Consider the following 17,242-nt stretch of genomic DNA (forward strand, 5'->3'; position numbering starts at 1 on the left):
CCTCCGAGTGATTGGGCAACACGTGCCCGAAGCGGGCAGAATGCAATTTTATTTGGTTGACACGCCCTGGACGGAGACTGATGCTAGCCTCTCAGACTTCTCTGGAGACCGAGGCGAGAGTCCTGAAGTGTTTGTTTTTACTTAATGGCAGCGGTACTTTTAGTGAACCAATGCTGGGCCCTTCCAAAACGGAAGTCTTTCTCCCCAGGCGCGATTCTGGTGGGCTTCTCCTCTAGAAGCGCTTCAAGGGTTAATGGTTCCCATTTAATCTTCGAAGTCGCCGTGCCACTTTGTGAGTTCTTGGAGACTGCAACAAAACACAGTGCCTCTTGGTGAATGTGGCTTTCCAGAGGGGCTAGGACACTTAACGTGAGGCATGAAATTGACCCACTTGGAGGGACGAGAAAAGGGGTCTTTACTCTTAGCAAGGGGAAAGATTTTGGACCACCGGACTACCATTCCCAGCATTCTTCATAGGAATTCTGGATTCATTACCTTCTTTAAAACCCAGTTTAACACACTGCTAGTTTAGTCTTCCCTGTTTAATCTCACCCCTTTCAAATGATCCATCCAAAATCATATTGACATTCATGTAACTTACTAAGGTTCATTCACTTGTACATTCCTATCCCTCAGCCTTTTCCTCAAGTGTGTGTTGGTTTTCAGTCTCCCGCCTGAGAATGTAACTAAGAAACTCTACATTTGGCTTCAGTGTCATCACTTGATCCAGATTCTTTCCTCTGTCTGTTCTTAGAAGCGTCCCTCCCCACACTTTCTGATGCACTGTGCCTTGTCAATATCCCCCGAATGTGTTTCCTTAGTCCTACAGATAACACCTTAATTCGTGTCCTATCATCTGCCTCTTGAACAGCCTCCTAGCCAGCCTTCATAGACCCCATCCAAGCCATTTTTTATCTTTCTTCATTTGGATGCCTGGTAAATATGGGACATTATTGGCGGAAGGAAGTGGTTGCCAGCAATGGAGCTTTTACTTGAAGTGGAGATGTTTTTTTCAACTTCACAGTAGATTGTTTTTGCCCAGGAAAAGCATCATAATGGGCCCTTTTAGATACATAAGTCAAGTCAGTACCACCCCCCCTTTTTTTAGGGAAACTGTAAAGTCACTGTTATTGTAATAAAATGCTGCAGACTGGGATATTAAGTGTTCTGGTTAGAAATGTAAATGGAACGTATCCTTAATAGAATTGTGCCCTTGAAAAGTTAGAGACATTCTCATCTAGATTAGATTCTAGATTAAACTGAACTATGATATCCAACATACAATATCATTTAAGATGTAACTCCAAACTTTACTAAATGTACTATTAGCTCTTCTGTTCGCCTTACCTGGCCTATAAAGTTCAAACTTTACTTTCCAGGTAGAGTTTCCCCTGAAGGAAATACAAATGGTCCCCAACTTACAATGGGGTTGTGTCCTGATAAACCCATTGTCAACTGAAAATATCTGAGTCAAAAATTCAACCTACTGATCATCATACCTTAGCCTAGCCAGTTTTAACTAAATGCATATTGCTTTTTCACCTCTGTAAAGTCAGGAAATCGTAAGTCAAACTGTCATTGAAGTCAGGGAGCATCTGTAAATGTTCCTACTTGTTTCTTCTTGGGCTGAAATTTAAACAGGTTTTGGGGAAGGAGTGATCCTCTTCCCTTTCCTTGGGCCAAGGTTATTGGAGCCCAGGCAGAGAGAGCACAGATAAACCAGGGGATTCCTAAGCTTGATTAATGTGCTGGGGACTATGAAGGAACTGAGCCCATTTTAAAGCAAGTAGCCTTTTTTAAAGCAAGAAAAATCATTCTCTGTTGTTCTTTAACTTCTCTCCCCATGTATGAAGCATTGTTAAATATCACAGCTTGGTTTTGGCTAAATATGGGAAGCTAAGAGAGCACCTATGGGAAGCAGTCGGGCATGGTGGGGAGTAGCAAATGGGTACAGGAGGAGCAGAGAAGCCATTAAAGGGATGGTAAAATATGACCACGGACCTCTGGAAAGTGAATATTTGGATAGGACAATTGGCAAAGGTGTTAAGCCATCACTGGGATGGCCTTGTGGAACAGCTAAACATACTTCAGGGAGATCCAGAAATTGCTTGAGGAGAGGAACCCTGTAGGAGGAAATAACCTTGTCTTGAAGCCATAGCTGGTGAAGTCTGGGGGCCCATCGGTTATACTCCTCATACACACATGTCCACTGGGTGCTCTGCAATTCTTCAGTGGGTCCCAACTGCTTCGTGGAGAAAACCCAAGCCCTTAATCACATAACCCTTCACGGTCTGGCCCATCTATCTATCTCATACACTGGACGTGTTCAGTAAGTGTTAACACTTACCAGGCGCCCTATAAACGCCCTTAAATGAATGATCATTTGTAAGGAGCATTTTCATTATAGCTTCTTCCATTCCATACAGACTTATCCCAAACCCCTTCTAGCCCAGGTCCTGCCTCCTTCCCACAGAGGCTTGTATATCTCTGAGACACACGGATTTATCCTTGGGCCCTTCTAGGACAGTTTCCCTCGAGGGTGATATGTATACCACTGCATAGCTCTAGGAGATAATTTTAAATTTTAAAAAACATTTTAGCCCTGGCTGGCGTAGCTCAGTGGATGGAGCTCGGGCTGGGAACCAAAGTGTCCCAGGTTCGATTGCCAGCCAGGGTACATGCCTGGGTTGCAGGCCATAACCCCCAGCAACCGCACATTGAAGTTTCTCTGTCTCTCTCTCTCTCTATCTCCCTCCCTTCCCTTTCTAAAAATAAATAAATAAAATCTTTAAAAAACATTTTAAATTTTAATTATTATAAATTTGATGAAATGTATGTCAGAAAAAAAACCATATAATTAGTATATCAACCCCATGTTAATGATAGAGTGTTAATTAGGACAAGAACAAAAACAGTAAGAAAATAACAGGGTGACTAACATACTGATATACCAAAGCTTTTAGAGTGCTAGGTGATACAGTGTGGGAAACACCATGCAACAGCTTCTTGAAATTTGAGGATTTAAACAGAATCCAAAGCCTAGCCCCACCTGAGCCTCTATCAGTTCCTAGCTTCTGTGCTACAAGGAAAATCAGTCCCCAGAACCTCCACAAGAGACATCAATTTGCCCTTATCTCTTGTCCCCATAGGTTGTCCCACCTGCCCACATGTCTATCCTGTAAGCCACTGCTTTGCAAGAGAGGAGCTTACCATCTTTTTCTGTGTCTCTGTTACAGACTTGAGCAAAGGTGAGCTGAGGGTACATGCTTTTCTGTTTCCTCAAAGTACAGAGCATTGAATATTTCCCTTCACTCTTGAAATCATTCTCGGTGGAAAACCTTAACAAAGAAAGCTCCTTTAGTAAATCCTAGGGCTAGCAGAACCAGTCACCACACTCCCAGATTCCAGGGGAGGAGCAAGGACAATGTTAGCAGGTGTTCCTTGGTACAGAGTGGGAATACTGTTCGGTGAAAGGGATGCTTTTAGACCCCAGCCTTGCGGACCTGCGAAGGAAGTTCAGGGTCTCCTCTCTCCTCTCCACACTAGATACAGGCTGCTCCTAGAACTAGTTTCCAGTGAAATCTCATAGCACATTGTTCCACGCTAGAGCCCTTATCATGCACTGCTCAGGGCCGGGGGGAATGTTTCTGTTTCCCCAACTCACAGACTTTTGAATATTTCTCTCCACTCTTGAAAATCCTCCTCAGTGAAAAACCTTAGCTGTGCATTACTGTTTCTCTCTCATTAGAGTATAAATGATGTTGAGGATTATATAGGGAAGCCATATCGTATTTTTTTTTTTTGTCTTCACCCAAGGACATTTTCCCATTGCTTTTTAGAGAAAGCAGAAGGGAGAGAGGAGGGTGAGGGAGAAGCACTGACCAGTTGCTCCCGTATGCACCCAGACTGGGAACCACATGCATCCAGACTGGGGATTGAATCCACAATCTGGGTATGCACCCTGACCAGGAATCAAACCCATGACCCTTCAGCCTACAGGATGATGCTCCAACGAACTGAACCACATCAGCCTGAGCAGTAAGCTGTGTCTTTGTGTCTTATTAATATACATTTGTACCTATCCCCTACAGGCAAAAAAATATTCAATCATATTTAAAAGAAATGGTAGCATGAATAAGGAAATGATAGGAAAGAAAATGACAAGAGCAGCCAGGACTTCACCTAAACCATTGTTCTTGCTTGGATGCAGGACCCTTCAACAGTGTCACAGGGAAGACCGGTTTCAGCTTAGGTCTTAACATTTTTTTCTGAGGCATTGAAAGTAGGCAGACCTTCTCAGCAGGTTTGTGCTGTTGAGGGAACAAAGGGAAGGAAAGTGAGGGAGTCAAGCGCGGACCTTGGGACTTAGAAGCTGAACTAAGTTCTTGAACTAAGTTCCAATTTCCCAAATGATGCAACCACACCTATGAGAGAAGGAAGTGGGGACTCAGAATTTAAGAGGAAGCAGTTCTGAATGGGCCAGTACATGCTTGTTTCCCTGCCAAAAGACTTGTCAGTTCCCTATGTAATTGATTGACATGCCCACTGGCCCTTTGAAGAGACCTCAAAATTCACCCCATTTTGAGGAGGATTCAATTACTGAATTGCTTAGTAAACCAAACATTTGGTAATAAATGTTTGATCTCATAGCAGAAAAACAGGAATGGAAAAGTTATTTGGAATCCAAGACAGCACTGGCTAAAGACCACCACTGCATGAGTTTACGGATCTTGATTCTCTATCATATCATTAATGTCCCTCATACTTCTTCCTACCTGCTTGTTCCTCTCTTTGTTCACTGCTTACCTGACCCTGTATACCTTTTTTCTATCTATAGGTTCTGCTTATTCATTTATATTTATTTCCCTATAACTTAAACCTGCCCCTCTCCTGTTCTTATGGTCCCTACACTACTTTCTTTCTGGCCTCTGTGTCCTTTCAGCTTTCATGCCCACTGCCTCTATCTCTTCCTTTCCCAATTCAGATGCCTGGAAGCAAGAAATCTGATTAGGTCAGGGATTGGGTTGTTGATAAATTGGCTGGTTTCCTTTTTGGTGAGTTTGGGTATGGTGGTGGCCACCACAGGTCACTCACCGACCAATGCATTTTCCTTCACTGGGTCTGGTGTGCGTCTCTGGTCTCAGCTAGGAATAGAGGATCAAGCCAAATTATACAAAAGAGGACCTCATAGGGCACCCTTTCCTTCACAACCTGTGGTACGGTCCATTTCACTTAGAAGGGGCTCTGAGTGTAACCATCACGGTGGCAGTATAACCACCAAGTTGCCAGCTGGAACCCACAATCTTTTAATACACATGCCTGGGCAAAAGAATGCGTCTTTAGTGGAAGATCTTAGGCTCTCAAAAGGTGGTCACATTTTCTGGCAAGAGAAGGAAGGGATGCAGCATAAACATTAAAGAAGCATTCTAGATACTGGGCATTTCCATTTTCTTGGACTGGTTTCAGAAGGCCACATAAAATTAGCATGGTGCCAGCCTTTGACAAGCAGAGCCTTAGCTCTATTAATACAATCTGGCTGGTACCACAATTTGCTCATAAGTATGTTCAGGTCCTGCATGCGATCTGGAAGACTCTCAAGTGCCCGCTGTTGGAAGAGAGCTCTTCTTGTGCCAAGGTTACACGACAGACCTGGATTTCCATCTCTACCTTGAGCAGTGCAGTCCTGGCCAGGGATTTGTCCCTCTCTCAGTGTGTATTACCTTACCCTGAGAAACAACCACTTTGAGTGAGTGTACATTCAAAGGCACAAATTCTAGCCCAAAGAGACCATAGGCAAGAAATTCTTTATTAACTCTTTTGTCAGCATATACCTTTGGATACTAGCATCTTATCTTCCACTTGGAAAGGAACCTCTCACTGCCATTCATGTAGCAACTAAGGAAATACTAATTCCAAATTGACCACACTCTATTATAAAAATCTGTCTTGGGTAATTCCATTCCCAACTTCAAATTTCTGTTATAATTATATTCTTTGTTTGCACTTTTACTCATCTCATTTAATTTCTTCTTGCTATATTAGGTTCTCTCTCAAGACTATCAAAATCTTTTTTTATTTTCTTATTGATTGATTTGAGAGAGAGAGAGTAGAAACGGGGTGGGAGGAGAGAAAGAGAGAGAGAGAGATGGAGAGATAGAAACATTGACTGGTTGTTCCACTTATTGATGTACTCAGTGGTTGATTCTTGTAGGTCCTCTCACCAGGGACCCAACACCCAACCTTGGCATATCTGGATGATGTTCTAACCAACTGAGCTACCTGGACAGGGGTATCAAGTTTGTTTTTAGATCCTGATTCCTAAATCTCTCTTAAATTGATTTTTTCACTTCCTCCACTGTTGATTTAGTTCAATTTCTCAGCACTGCTTACCTTGATGACTGTAGTAACATCCTAACTAATCTCTGATTTGTGTCTCTCTCACAAATAATGCATCTTCCTCCCGACCTCCAAAAAAAGGTCTTTCTAAATTAATGTAGATTTGATTATATCCTTTTATCTGCTGCCATTTACTTTCTCACAGCTCCCTAAATATACCTCAGTTTCTTGTGTCTTTGCCCTTTGCTCTGATTGGAATATTCTCCTTTTCTCTTGTCATGGATCGTCTCTTCTGGAAAGCCTCTCTGATTACTCCCTTTCTCCCAAAAGAAATATTGTTCTTTATTGTGTATTAGTTCTATATCTTGCATATTCTTTTATAATTCATATACCCTGCTATATTATAATCACTTTTATAGCTCTCATTTATTGATCTGTCTCTCCTGTTAGACCCCAACCTCCTTCAAGGTAGAAAGTGTCCTGTAATCATCTTTATATTTTAGTTCTTGGATTACTGTATTTTCAGTGATTGGTTATCAAATTGACTTTGAACTTCTTTAGTATATAGCAGAGTCCCAAAAGCCTGGATGCTGTGATAGTAAATTCCCTGCTCTGTTCCTCTTCCCTTAACACCCAAAAGCAATGAGTATAAAGCATAACCCTGTACTCCTTTCCCATTGAGGTATTCACTTCTATTCCTTATTCTTCATTTCTCAATTTATCCTTTTTTTTTAAAGATTTTATTTATTTATTTTTAGGGAGGGAAGGGAGGGAGATAGAGATAGAGGTAGAGAGATAGAGAGAAACATCAATGTGCGGTTGCTGGGGGTTATGGCCTGCAACCCAGGAATGTACCCTGGCTGGGAATCGAACCTGGGACACTTTGGTTCCCAGCCGGCGCTCAACCCACTGAGCTACGCCAGCCAGGGCTTCAATTCATCCTTCATTACTTTATACTCAACTAGAAAGGCATCGGGTGGTTTATCCTTTGTCAATTACAAACTAAATATCTTTGTCCAGGGACAAACAATCTCAAGTAAAGCCTCTGTTTTCCCTGTGCAATGAAGTTTCATGACCCAAGCTCATCCAACTCTTTCTCTGAGTATTTCCCAGGCTCTCCCGATGCTGTTTGGTGAAGCATATGGCAAAGAATTAGAGGGAAAAGGTTGGCTCCCGAATACCATGTTAAGTTAGCTTCCTTCTTCAAGCTAACTCCACGTCCTTCAGGGTCCTTACTTAGGGTGCTGGGAAACTTCCCCAGGCGCCATTACCTTGAGCAGGAACTCCTTGGGAAAGTATTTTGGTGGGAGGTCCTTTCCTTGCTGGCCCATCGGGGACGGAGGTGGGTTGTTGGTCAGGATCAGTAAGGTCTTATCCTGATCATACTCCGTGACTTTGAGCGTGAAGCTCAAGGCTCTCTTGTTCCGAGCCATGAGTTTCTGCAGTTCGGTGGGCTTCAGGGGCTCATAGTACTGACCCTGAGCAGACAGATGGAAAGGAGTCCAGGAGACAAAGGGATGACGTCAAGAGGAGATGAACAAATCAGTTGGCTAGTCTTCTGCCTCTATGGGGTAGGGACGGAGGCGGGACAGGGACTGGACAAATCCACTCTGACGCGTGTTTATCAGTAAAATGTCTGAAGCTCACCAGTCCTCTCTTCCCTCAGAGCATACCCCACACGTAGACTGAGGGGCTGGGGAAATAACATGGAGAGATTTCTATACTAAAGGAGAAAGGTGACTTAATTCTCCTGAAAGAGCGTAACAGAATTTGTTCAGCCCAGTGAGGCAAACAGCGAGGATTCCATGCTAAACCTCACAGGCCTTCTCTACGCTTCTCCGAGGCAGAGGGTGGAAGGGCCAGCACCCCCATCTCCTCACCCAGGGAGTTTTAAGAGTGGGGGTGACACCAGCATTCCCACCCACCAACATTTTCCCACAGGCAGGACCACATTGCCATGCATAATAAGCACAAGGTTAAAAAGGACAAGCAGTCACAAAAGACAGCATGTCACTTAGATGTGGGTTGGGGGAAGGGGCAGTCCCACTAAATTTGTTTTTCTGTCAACAGAAGGAAAGCAGAGGCTTGGAAAGGGAGGAAGGGAGAGGGAGAGAATGAAATACCTTCTGATTATTAATATGTTTCCTCAACTTAAAAAGAATATTTCAGACACAGGGACCACCTTCTTCCCAGTTCCTGCCTGCTTGCTCACCACCTTTCCCTGCATGACCTCTGTCTCCGTGTCCCAGGACAGCTCTGCACCCCCCTCCCCCACATCCTAGGGGCTCACACAGTCACTGAAGTGGCAGTCCCTGGAGGACGCTCTGCAGCGGGCCTCTGTCCCACCGCTGCACCTTGCTTTTAGGGCTCGTGGGGGAAATCCTTTATCCACCTACCAGTTGGGGATGGACTGTGTAATGCTGAAGGTTCTTGAGAACGAATTTGGATTGCCCGCCTGGATCGAAAATCTAGAGACAATAATCAGAATTAGTGGTTTCGTGCTGCACCTATCCTAAACAGTGTTCCATTCCTGCCTCTCACTGAAATGGGGTCCCTGCTTTCCATGAAGTAAAGGGAACCGTGTGCCTCGTGGTTTGCACCGGGCGCACTGAGCTGCTAGGAGGGGAAGTGGACAAGGGCAGTGTCCAAGTTCAGACAGGGGTGAATCTCTCCAAAGATCACACTTCCTTCTTCTGCCTTTTCAGTTCTGTAGGAGTGAAATCAGGTGAAAATCAACATGGAGGACAACCTTTGAGGAGAAAAGCAAGTCACAAAAAAGGGCAATAACTTAAGGGCTGTGAGCAAAGGGAGCCCTGGGGATAACCGCCAAGTGGGCTGGGAGAAGGCAGGCTCACAGAGGAGGGGAGAAACATTTTGCGCTTTTTTTTTGTTGTTGCATTTTTAAATCGTTCTATGGTGTATGATTCTTCCCAAAATGTTACCAAAATAATTGAATTTTGCTAACACTTGCATCCACCACTTTGCATTTTTCTGCTGGTGGTAGTGCTGATGATTGACAGGTGGCATGTCCTGTCTGGTGGGAGACGGGGCGGGCCACCTGCCTCTCCCTCCGCTGACCCCAGCGTGTTGCCCAGCCTCAAGCTCAGCCCTAGGTTATCTGAGGATGAGTAAGTCACAGGGATGAGAACCCAAAGCGGAAAAAGCTGAGTTACCTCCTTTGGCCTTAGCAATATCAGAAATCAGAAAAAGTGGAGGGGCATATAATCCTGCATTTGGATTAGCATTTCTAGAGGTTGCCCGTCCCCACCCCACCGAGGTGATATGTATGGGAAGGTGGGGTCCGGAAGAAAGGGGACATGCACTTGAAACGGTGGCTGAAGCAAGCAGGTGAGGAGGGGGAGTGGACGGAAACCGGCAGAACTGCGGGGGAGGGCGGGCCGTTGTCTCCTGAGCCTGGCAGAGTCACTCCGCGCATTCCTTCGGGAGCGCAACATGAAGCGCGGGGCGAATCCAAAGATGTGATCATTTAATTTTGATTACCTTTTGGAAAACTAAAGTCTCTCTGTTCAAACTGAAAACATATTGTGAAAAACCTGCCTCACAGATACGACCTATAAAACAGGTATTTAGAATCGTATGTATAGAAGCCTAAGGAAAATTTCTTTGGTAGGAAAGGTGTAAACATTATTATAGGTTTGTTTTGTTTGTTTGTTTTTAATGAATTATAGTGGGGAAGGTCTCTGGGCAAAATGTTTTTACTCCTGAATGTTTCTGAGGTAGTGCACCTCTGCTCCAAATCTGTCTCCAGCAGATGACGAAACCCACAAAGTGTCCAAATTGGAGTAGGTTTGAGCTTTGTTATGTTGGATAGCAGTCCCTCTGGCTGATAAAATAAAAGTTGGCCTGGAAACCTCACTTAAGTATAATAAACCTGGGGAAGTAACCAAGCTTTTGCTGCTAGAGGTGGCCATGAGTTCTAGTAAGTCAGGGTTGAATGCTCACTCACGCCCTAAGATTCTGCCGCTGGTCCCTGGGTTTTGCGCCCTGATTTATTTCTCTCCTGTTGGTTCCCTGTCTCTCCTTCCTTCTGTGTCTGTTTCCCTCTCATAAAATTGGATCAACTAACCTTGCTTTCTGTATAAATCCTGACCCTTTTCTGCCTCTCAGCACAAAGTTTGGAAGACATGGCTTATAAAATAAGCAACTCCAAGGAAAGATTACAAATGAGCATTTGCTAATTCTCTTCCTTACCTCATCATTGTCCACAATTCCCTTCTCCAGTTTAATTGCATTAGTTAGAGAAGTCTTTGGTTTACCAAATGAGCACCTGAAAAAAAAAAAGGCAGAACATCCAGTTGCTCAGTGGCCTGTTCTGCATGCTCTCAATCTCTTTCAATGAAGTTGGGGAGCCTGACTTAGAATTAGAAAAGCACAGTTTAGGTGGCCACTAAGTGAAGCATGTACGGGTAGTAAAGAGTAAGATGCACTATTCAGCCTGTGTGTCGGGGGAAAACAAAACCTCAGACTGAAGAATTAAGCAAGTGGGACCTCTTGGAGACATCTGATGAGTCGATTTCTTCTAACCTAGGGGTTTCAGACCACCAAAGGAAGTGCTCTAGTAGAATGCTTAAGGAACTTCCTTTAGACAGCTGGACCCTCGTAATACCCTGGAACATGGCCTATAGTTTTGAATGCCTGCCTCTGCAGGTGGAAATGGTTCTGCGTGCACCACGATCAGTCAATGAGTCCATAGAAGGAATATAGTTAGTGGAACTTTACAAGTAAATTTCCAGTTTTTTATGACCAACCTTGTACTACTGGCTCCCTAGTGCTCCTAACCACCTATAATTTTCTCTTCATAGAAGTGGGGTAGTTCAAATAATAACCAATGGCAAATATTCTCATACTCTGCACTTTCATTTTCCTTCCCACCCTCCACCAAGATACCAGCTCCCTTTGTGGGAAAGAGGGCAAGGGGCAGAAGTCGAAATCTTCAGTAATAAAGTATTTTGGATTCCTTGACTGATTCTTACTAAACCCATGTACCTCCTGAGCACAGTGGAGGGTGCTCAGCAGTAAGATTGGGTTAATGACTAAAATAAGTGGCCTTCTTCCTCCTTGGAGATAATTTCATTTGTGGGGTTAAACTAGCTCAAATTAAGTAGGATCCTACAACTATCTCAACAAGACCTCTCTCCTTTAAAAATAAGGGTAGCAGAGTAAGGACCAAACTAAGAAAAGTAGAAATAGCCAAGCTGTGCCGTTAGTGGGTCAATTGGCTATAGCATGGTGCAAATAATCCCAAAACCCAGGACAGATCACATTCAAGGATTGGCCATTTCAGGCCAAAGGTCTTAAAAATAGCCCCAAGGAGAGGAGGTAACACATTGTGGACGAAGCAAAATAAAATTTGTGTCCTTTCGATGTGTCCTACTACCTTAAACTATCTAATAACAAAAATTCCATTTTTACGGTACCACTTTCAAAATAATTCTTTGGTATCTAAAAGGCAGCAGCAGATTCCAGATACTTTTCTCCAAGGCCAATTTAAGGCATAGAGCCACATGAAAAACGCTTCCTCGGCCCTGCAGTGCCTATCTCGGAAAGGAAAGCCTGGTGCTTTTCTTTCAGAAAAGCTACTCCAGCTGTTGTCTGAAACATGGACCAAGATCTGGTTTTTGATCTGAGGACAGTCCGTCAGTTGAAAGGTTTTAAATGAGGGTTTAGTCTGAGACCAGCGCTGTTCCGAGTGTTACGGGCTACAAGATACGTTCCTATAAGATGACATTTATGACATAGGTGGGCAAACAAGACTACACACATGGTAGGTGTCTTTTGTTCCATTGCTGTTCGCTGCTCAGCGGGTCAACCTGAAGCAATTATTCACCCGGAGGCCAAACTCAGTGCCTCTAAAGGGTCCTCATTGTGAAGGGGTTCAATCCAATCCAGATATGGTTTCCTAGGCGCACAGCCTGTGCTCAGCCGCGTTCGTCATCCTGTATGGGAAACAAGAGGAGACGGAGAGGTGCGGTTCTGGATGGAGACAATGCACCAGACATGGGGACCCTTGCCCTCAAGAGCTTCAGTTCAGTTGACTAATGGCTGCAGGGAGGAGGAAGTGACGTTAAATCTGAAACAAGGAGGACAACCCTCTTAGGGCCTCGGTTTCCTCATCTGTAAAAGTGGAGACAGTTAACCTAGCGATTTAAAGGTGACCTTCTAATTCCATGCTGCTAATTCCATACCTCCACAAAGACCTAAAATAAAATTAATTCATGGGTCAGTAATGGGAGAGAGTTGGAGGAGCAAACATCCTCTCTCAATACGACCATGTTTGTCTGTAGATTAGGCCTGAGAAGCTGAGAAAAGTGTGTGTATATCAGCAGAGAGCCACAGGGAGTTGCGACATTTTACTTATTAGAAATGGAAGAGAAGAGTTGGGGATTTAGAACCCACCATTCAGAGAAAAGAGAGGTTAGTGGTGCTTGAGGGGGGGATGTTTCCCAAAGGATGTGGAGATTGAGCTGGGTCTTGCAGGACTGTTTGTGAAACAGCCCCACTGGAAGATTACTTGTTTTGTTGTTGTGTTAAGTAGCTACCATTAAAGACGTAACAGTAGATAGTGAGGGTGGGATCAAATTTGGGGGGGTCTTGACAATTAAGTAGAACTTTCATAAGGCCAATCAGCTGAAGCTCTTACAAAGTCTATGGGTTTGGAGGAAAGATCTGTGTTAATGTTGATGGTATTGCTAAGTGATTGTTTAGGGTTATATCTTGTTTAATTGTCTCGACAGAAATTCTAAAGATAATTGTCTAAAGTTTATGACTAGACTGAGCTAAACTCTGAAAGTTCCCTTCAAGGATGATAGACTAATGAGCTTTTCACTCTTTTCTCACATATAGTTTTTCCAGCTCATGGGTATATTAAAATTAAAACAAATAGGAGCCATTGACTTGGAAGATGGAAATCTTGTGCTGCTTGCCTGGGTGGAAAAACAAATCACACACACATACACAAACTACCTCAAAAACAAGAATAGAAATAGCTGGTGCACAATACCTGAAATGACATCCGGAAATCTTAACTTCAGGGAGAGAGGCAAAATTCCTTGATGTGGAAACTCTCTGCCTTTTGAAAATATCTGAATTATTCTTCTCTTGATTCCGAAGGAGACACAGGGACTTGTGATGACCAGGCAATCTAGAATGCTGGGGTGTTCTATGCCAGAGGCAGAGAGCGAGGAGCACGTCGGCCCCACTTTGTTCCCTAACCTGTGACTTTCCCACACACACACACACACACACACACGCGCGCACACACACACACACACACACACACACACACTACCCTTTTCACCATATTTTAATCAGTCTCTCTCTTGGTCAATGTTTCCCCTCCGTTCCTCAAGCATAATGAGCCTTCTTCTCTCACTTCCCATACTTAAAACACTCTCCCACCCTCTTCAAACCATTTGAATCTTCTTTATGTTCCTGCTCAAGTGTTTCATCTTCAGAGAAGACTTGCCGGATCACTTTGATTTCAAATTCTAGCCTCTGGTCACTGTTTTTTGTGCATGAAGTTGGACAGTATTTTGTAGCTCTACCTATACTTACAATTTGTGTAAGTATTGTTTGCCTCCTAGGCAGTAAGGCCACTGAATGTAGAAATGTGAAATTATATGTATGTATTTCTTTCTCCCACAGTGTTTTGTTATTAAGCATTCAAAACCAATAGTTGTTTATTTCAATATATTTACCAAATATTTATGACGTGTAGCTACTGGGAACCAAACATAAGTCGGATATTGGGCCAGGAAGAGGGACAAGGAAAGAGATGAATGCAACAGGTTGCAATGTCTAAATTACAGATAAGTGCAGGATGCAGTTGGAGCACAGAGGAAGAGCACTTAGCTCAGATGAGAAGAGACTGGGAAAGAGTCAGATCTGATACCTAAAGTGAGTGTGGAAAGAGGAGTGTGAGTTAACCAGGATTTGGTCAGGTGAAGCAAAGAGAGTTGGGTATTTGAGAAAGAGGGAGCAAAAACATGAGGCTAGAACAAAGCATGACCTGTTTATGGGAATTGCTAATAACTGTGGTATGCTTGGAACAGGAGATTTAACAGAAGAGTAGCAAGAGATGAGACTAGAAAGGTAGCCAGGGTCCAAATCCTACAGTGAAGTCCCTGATAGAAGCTTGTAGGTTATTCTCTGAGTAATGAAGGGCTATCGAGGAATTTTAACTAAGGAGAAACATTGAATGGTATATATTTTAGAGCTGCAAATGGTGGTAGTGTGAACTGTAGATTTTAAAGATGCGAGGAGCATAGACTGGAAAAGTGCTCACAGATTTGTGCCACTCATCTCTGTCTTCTAGCTCTGGGTGGCTTATTAAAGATGGTCAACCGGATTCTCTCTACTAGGAACTTGAAAGTTTGATAAAGACACACAGAGATAAAAGATGACTGTGTCCAAGTTACCCCATGCAGCGCCCCAGACAGAAGGACTGAGCTGCACCTGCTGAACTCTCCAGGGTCACCCTAGATCTAACCTGCCCTAAAGCATGCTTATCCAGTTTTCCCTTCAATCCTGTGAGCTTTCCCAACATCCTTTCAAATACATCCACCCCCCTTTCTTTGTTTAACTTAGAGTTCATTTCTGTTTTGTTTTGTTTTTTTTTAAGATTTTATTTATTTATTTTTAGAGAGGGAAAGGAGGGAGGGAAGGAGGGAGGGAGGGGGAGAGAGAGAGAGAGAGACATCAATGTGCGGTTGCTGGGGGTTATGGCCTGCAACCCAGGAATGTACCCTGGCTGGGAATCGAACCATTTCTGTTGTTTGCAACCAAAAGACTTAAACTCTTACAAGCTCCAAAGGGAGGTGTTGGCAGTAAAGAAGGATTAAAACAAGGGGTATTGGGAAGCTATCCTAATTAATAATAATTGGCTCTATGGGTTAATGGATAGAACCACTTCTTTAGCTTGGTTACATGAAAGAATGGAGGTGCAATTTACCAAATTAGACAATAAAATGATGGACCAAGTTTGGGGGATAAATGAGGATTTTGGATTTGGTCAGTTGAGTATGAGATGCAAATGGGGATGCTGCCTAGTAAATGGTTTAAAATATGGGTCTGGAGCTCAAGAGAGAGAGGCTTGGGACAGAATTATGCATTGTGAGTCGGCCTCAAGCATACAGGCTGGTTGAAGCCGTTGGAGTAGATGAGATCGAGCGGGAGGAATGCCAAGGCACAGGACAGAGCCCCAGAGGTTGCAGATGCCAAAGGCAGAGCATCACACTGAAAGGGAGTGGCTGGAGGATGGAGGCGCACCAGGAGAAAGGAGCCACAGAAGTCACGGGAAGGGACAACTCATGCAGATGGGAGGAGAACCTCTACCTCAAAGCATCTAAACTGCAGCTTTTGAAGGTATTGAAAACGATTTTTAAAAAACTCACAAAATTACCAAAGCTTAATAAACTATCCAGTGCCACCAGCTATAAGGCAGATGCATCTAGAATGAAAAAAACCTACCAGGCTTGAGTTCCTGGCAGAGCCAAGATTTGCTTGAATAGAGACCCTCTGATAAAAGCCACCGCCCATTCCCCCCTACTTGTCTTTTTTTTCAGACACGGTGGGGCGGGGTGGGGGGGCTACATCAACCAAAACTCAGGCTGATCATCTGTTTCTACTAGCCCTGGATTTTGATCTATGACAGGACTTAATGAATGGTTTCTCCTCCGCAACTTTCCATGTCCAGAAGGAGACCTCACACCCCAGTTAGCGAACAGCTGGGCAGCGAGGATGGGGTGCCTGCGGCGGCACAGTGCATGCTGGGAAAGGTGGCCTTAGGAGCAGAGAGCAGTACGTGAGGGCACGAGGCAGGAAGAACTCTTCGTGGAACCATCTTCTTCTTTTCCTCCGACTTCTGAAATAGAAACCTCTGTAGGAACTGGAAACGTCTGCCCTTTTGACAGCGCTGATGGTATCTGCCCTTCTTTCCTTCCACGGTGAAAAAGTAGTGGCGTATATAGTGCTGGGCAAGGCAGCTTATCCCATTTTGGCTCTTCCTTTCTTTTTTTTCTTTTTTTTTAAACCTTAGTTTCCTCATTTTTTAAAAAAAATTTTATTTTAAGATTTTATTTATTTATTTTTTAGAGAGGGAAGGGAGGGAGAGAGAGAGAGAGACAGAGAAACATCAATGTGCGGTTGCTGAGGGTTATGGCCTGCAACCCAGGCATGTACCCTGGCTGGGAATCGAACCTGGGGCACTTTGGTTCCCAGCCCACGCTCAATCCACTGAGCTACATCAGCCAAAGCTTGGCTCTTCCTTTCTTAAAAAGCCTGTCAGGAACATGTCATGAGGTCTCTGGGGAGGTTCTTCCTTGGTCAGGGGGAGGGCTGTCGTTTATCAATGACCAGGGGGAGGTACTAGGAGGCCAAATGTATATTCAGGCCCCAGCCACAATCTCCAAAACACCTTCTAACAACAACAAAATCCCTGATATTTGGAACTTATCTGATTCTTGAATGTTTTTATTAATTGCTTCAGAACCTGTAGCGGGAGGAGATATGTCCGGTACCTCAAATCCTTCGACATGCTGGCTGCTGCTATAGTTTTACTGTTCTGTGCTGGTCCAGACCCCGGGAAGCCAGGAAAGAGGGGTTTCAGAAAGTTATCTCCTCAGCAAAGCGAAAATAAAAGCTTGCTACAAAGGGGAGACTGAGAAGACAGCTTTGCCCAGCAACCTGCCTGCCATCCGTGGGCAGAGTGGGACCGCTGTTTATAAATCCATTTCTCTCATCTGCTGACCAACACGGAGTCTCAACAGAACTAGCATTATTCAGCGATGAATGAATGGAAATTGATTTTCAGAGCTAATGACCTTTATGAGGAGGAAAATGTAGCAGAAGTAATAGCCACACTGGTATAAATAGGGAGCTAAGAAAG

The 17,242-nt window shown here is 44.0% G+C and overlaps 1 protein-coding gene across 1 annotated transcript; it reads right to left on the reverse strand.

Annotated features, from left to right (window-relative positions):
* Nucleotides 1-126: 126 nt before the first annotated feature.
* On the reverse strand, nucleotides 127-16,891 carry TSGA13 (testis specific 13). Its single transcript, XM_036010277.1, has 7 exons — nucleotides 16,875-16,891; nucleotides 10,549-10,624; nucleotides 8,733-8,804; nucleotides 7,590-7,814; nucleotides 4,183-4,310; nucleotides 3,160-3,338; nucleotides 127-307 (listed from the first exon to the last, which is right to left on the reverse strand). Exons 1-7 carry the CDS (start codon nucleotides 16,889-16,891, stop codon nucleotides 138-140), a joined length of 867 nt encoding a protein of 288 aa, XP_035866170.1. The 3' UTR covers nucleotides 127-137.
* Nucleotides 16,892-17,242: the final 351 nt, after the last annotated feature.

The sequence above is a fragment of the Phyllostomus discolor genome, chromosome 10 (genome assembly GCF_004126475.2).
Source record: "Phyllostomus discolor isolate MPI-MPIP mPhyDis1 chromosome 10, mPhyDis1.pri.v3, whole genome shotgun sequence".
NCBI classification, from domain to species: domain Eukaryota; kingdom Metazoa; phylum Chordata; class Mammalia; order Chiroptera; family Phyllostomidae; genus Phyllostomus; species Phyllostomus discolor.

Coding starts and splice junctions, on each gene's coding strand:
- TSGA13 (XM_036010277.1), bottom strand. Junction 4,311..7,589: donor AGGTAATGGCGCCTGGGGAA/GTTTCCCAGCAC, acceptor TTCCCTCAACAG/CACAAACCTGCTGAGAAGGT. Junction 308..3,159: donor CAGGATAGACATGTGGGCAG/GTGGGACAACCT, acceptor GTTTTGTTGCAG/TCTCCAAGAACTCACAAAGT.